This window comes from Palaemon carinicauda, chromosome 40, assembly GCF_036898095.1.
Source record: "Palaemon carinicauda isolate YSFRI2023 chromosome 40, ASM3689809v2, whole genome shotgun sequence".
NCBI lineage: Eukaryota > Metazoa > Arthropoda > Malacostraca > Decapoda > Palaemonidae > Palaemon > Palaemon carinicauda.
In genome coordinates, this window is record NC_090764.1 from 205001 (window position 1) to 207500 (window position 2500).

At 37.0% G+C, this 2500-nt stretch overlaps 1 protein-coding gene across 1 annotated transcript in view; it reads right to left on the minus strand.

Annotated features, from left to right (window-relative positions):
* The window catches only part of LOC137631641 (protein O-linked-mannose beta-1,2-N-acetylglucosaminyltransferase 1-like), a 55193-nt gene that overhangs the window by 15882 nt on the left and 36811 nt on the right, over positions 1–2500 (minus strand). Inside the window, exon 6 of the mRNA XM_068363514.1 lies at positions 1781–1908. Coding sequence (XP_068219615.1) covers positions 1781–1908 — 128 coding nt within the window. The remainder of the gene's footprint in view (positions 1–1780; positions 1909–2500) is intronic.

Consider the following 2500-nt stretch of genomic DNA (forward strand, 5'->3'; position numbering starts at 1 on the left):
GGCCATTATCTGCGTAACGAGAAAGAAACCGAGAAATTGTTGAGGGTGACTGAATCATTTTGGAAGTGGATGGAGAGAGGGTCGGAGAGTAATGTACAATGGGAATAGAATTAGTAGTAGGAAACGGTGTGAGAAGATGAGATGATGGATGTTGGCTAGTTGTTGTTGTTGTTGTTATTATTATTATTATTATTACTTGCTAAGCTACAGTCCTGGTTGGAAAGGAAATAAGCAAATAGATAGAGTGGTGGGCCTGAGTGTACCCTCAAGCAAGAGATGGTATAAAGGCTATGGAACTACCCAAGACTAGAGAAAAATGGTTGGATTTTGGTGTCTTTCTACTAGGAGAGCTGCTTGACATAGCTAAAGAGTCTCTTCAACATTATTATTATTATTATTATTATTATTATTATTATTATTATTATTACTTACTTCATTACTAAGCTAGAGCCCTGGTGGAAAAGGAAATAAGCAAACATATAGAATGGTGTGCCTGAGTGTACCCTCAAGCAAGAGAAATCTAACCCAAGACAGTGGAAGACCATGGTATAGAGGCAACGGAACCACCCAAGACTAGAGAGCAATGGTTGGATTTTGGAGTGTCCTTCTACTAGAAGAGCTGCTTGCCATAGCTAAAGAGTCTCTTCTACATTATTATTACTTGCTAAGCTACATTCCTGGTTTGAAAGGATATGAGCAAACAGATAGAATGGTGTGCCTGAGTGTACCTTCAAGCAAGAGAACTCTAACCCAAGACAGTGGAAGACCATGGTTTAGAGGCTATGGTACCACCCACGACTAGAGAAGAATGGTTTGATTTTGGAGTGTCCTTCTACTAGAAGAGCTGCTTGCCATAGCTAAAGAGTCTCCTCTACATTACGAATATCATTATTACTTTCTAAACTACAGCCCTGATTGGAAAGGAAATTAGAAAACCTAGATAGAATGGTGTGCTCGAGTGTACCCTCAAGCAAAAGAACTCTAACCAAAGACAGTGGAAGATCATGGTACAGAGGCTATGGTACTATCCAAGACTAGAGAACAATGGTTTGATTTTGGATTGTCCTACTCCTAGAAGAGCTGCTTACCATGGCTAATGAGTCTCTTCTACATTATCATTATTATTATTATTATTATTATTATTATTAATACTTGCTAAGCTATACCCCTGGTTGGAAAGGAAATGAGCAAACAGATAGATTAGTGTGACCGAGTGTACCCTCAAGCAAAAGAACTTTAACCCAAGACAGTGGAAGACCATGGTACCGTGGCTATGGAACTACCCAAGACTAGAGAACAATGGTTTGATTTTGGAGTGTCCTTCTACTAGAAGAGCTGCTTGCCATAGGTAAAGAGTCTCTTCTACCCTTACGGAGAGGAGAGTAGCCAATGGACAATTGCAGTGCAATAGTTAACCCCTTGAGTGAAGAAGAATTTTTTGGTTATCTCAGTGTTGACAGATGTATCAGGAGAATATGTAAAGAATAGGCAAGATTATTCGGTGTATGTGTAGGCAAATGGAAAAATGAACCGTAACCAGAGAGAAGGATCCAATGTAGTACTATCTGGCCTGTCAAAGGACCCCATATCTCTCTAGCGGCAGTATTTCAATGGGAGGCTGGTGCCCTGGTCAACCTACTATCTACTAACTAGAGAAGGATCCAATAGGACCAGTCAAAGGACCCAGTAACTACCTATTGGCATTTTAATCATTACTTATATATATTCAATCATTGCAGGATGAGAATTCCTTCGTTAATTCCTTTGTTAAAGGACTCACCGGCTCAGTAGTGAAGTCCAAAGGAGCAGGTTCCGTGCACGAACAGACGGAGCCGTATCCTTCGATGTGGCTGCAGAATTCTTTCCTTCGTCTGTGTTCCTCCGTGTCGGGCCAATCACATTCGCTCTCTGGAATGAGGGGAGGCAATTGGAGTTTTATTCAGCTGTCTATATTATAAAGACGATTCTGTAAGTACATTTTCTTTATGTATAAGCAAGTTACATACACATGCACAAACACACATACATACAAACACTGTCTCATATTCGAGCTTTATATGTATATATATATATATAGATACATATATATATACATATATATATAAATATATATATATATATATATATATATATACATATATATATAAATATATATATATATATATATATATATATATATAAATATATATATATATATATATATATATATATATATATTACCGAGAAATGCAAAACCACACTCAACTAATGGATATATGCTAAGTAGATATCGATATCATTATTGAAGAAATACATTTATAGATAAGGGATAGTGAGAGAAATCCGAGGTATTTTTTCTTCTGAAAATTCGTGACTATAAGTTATGGCCATTTCTTCCTTGCTCTACCTCCCTCGAAGCGACCATAACGGATACCATTTTTCATTTTAACATTCTGTGTATGAAAAGATTTTATCGGGAACTCATATATATGCACACACACACAAAATATATATATATATA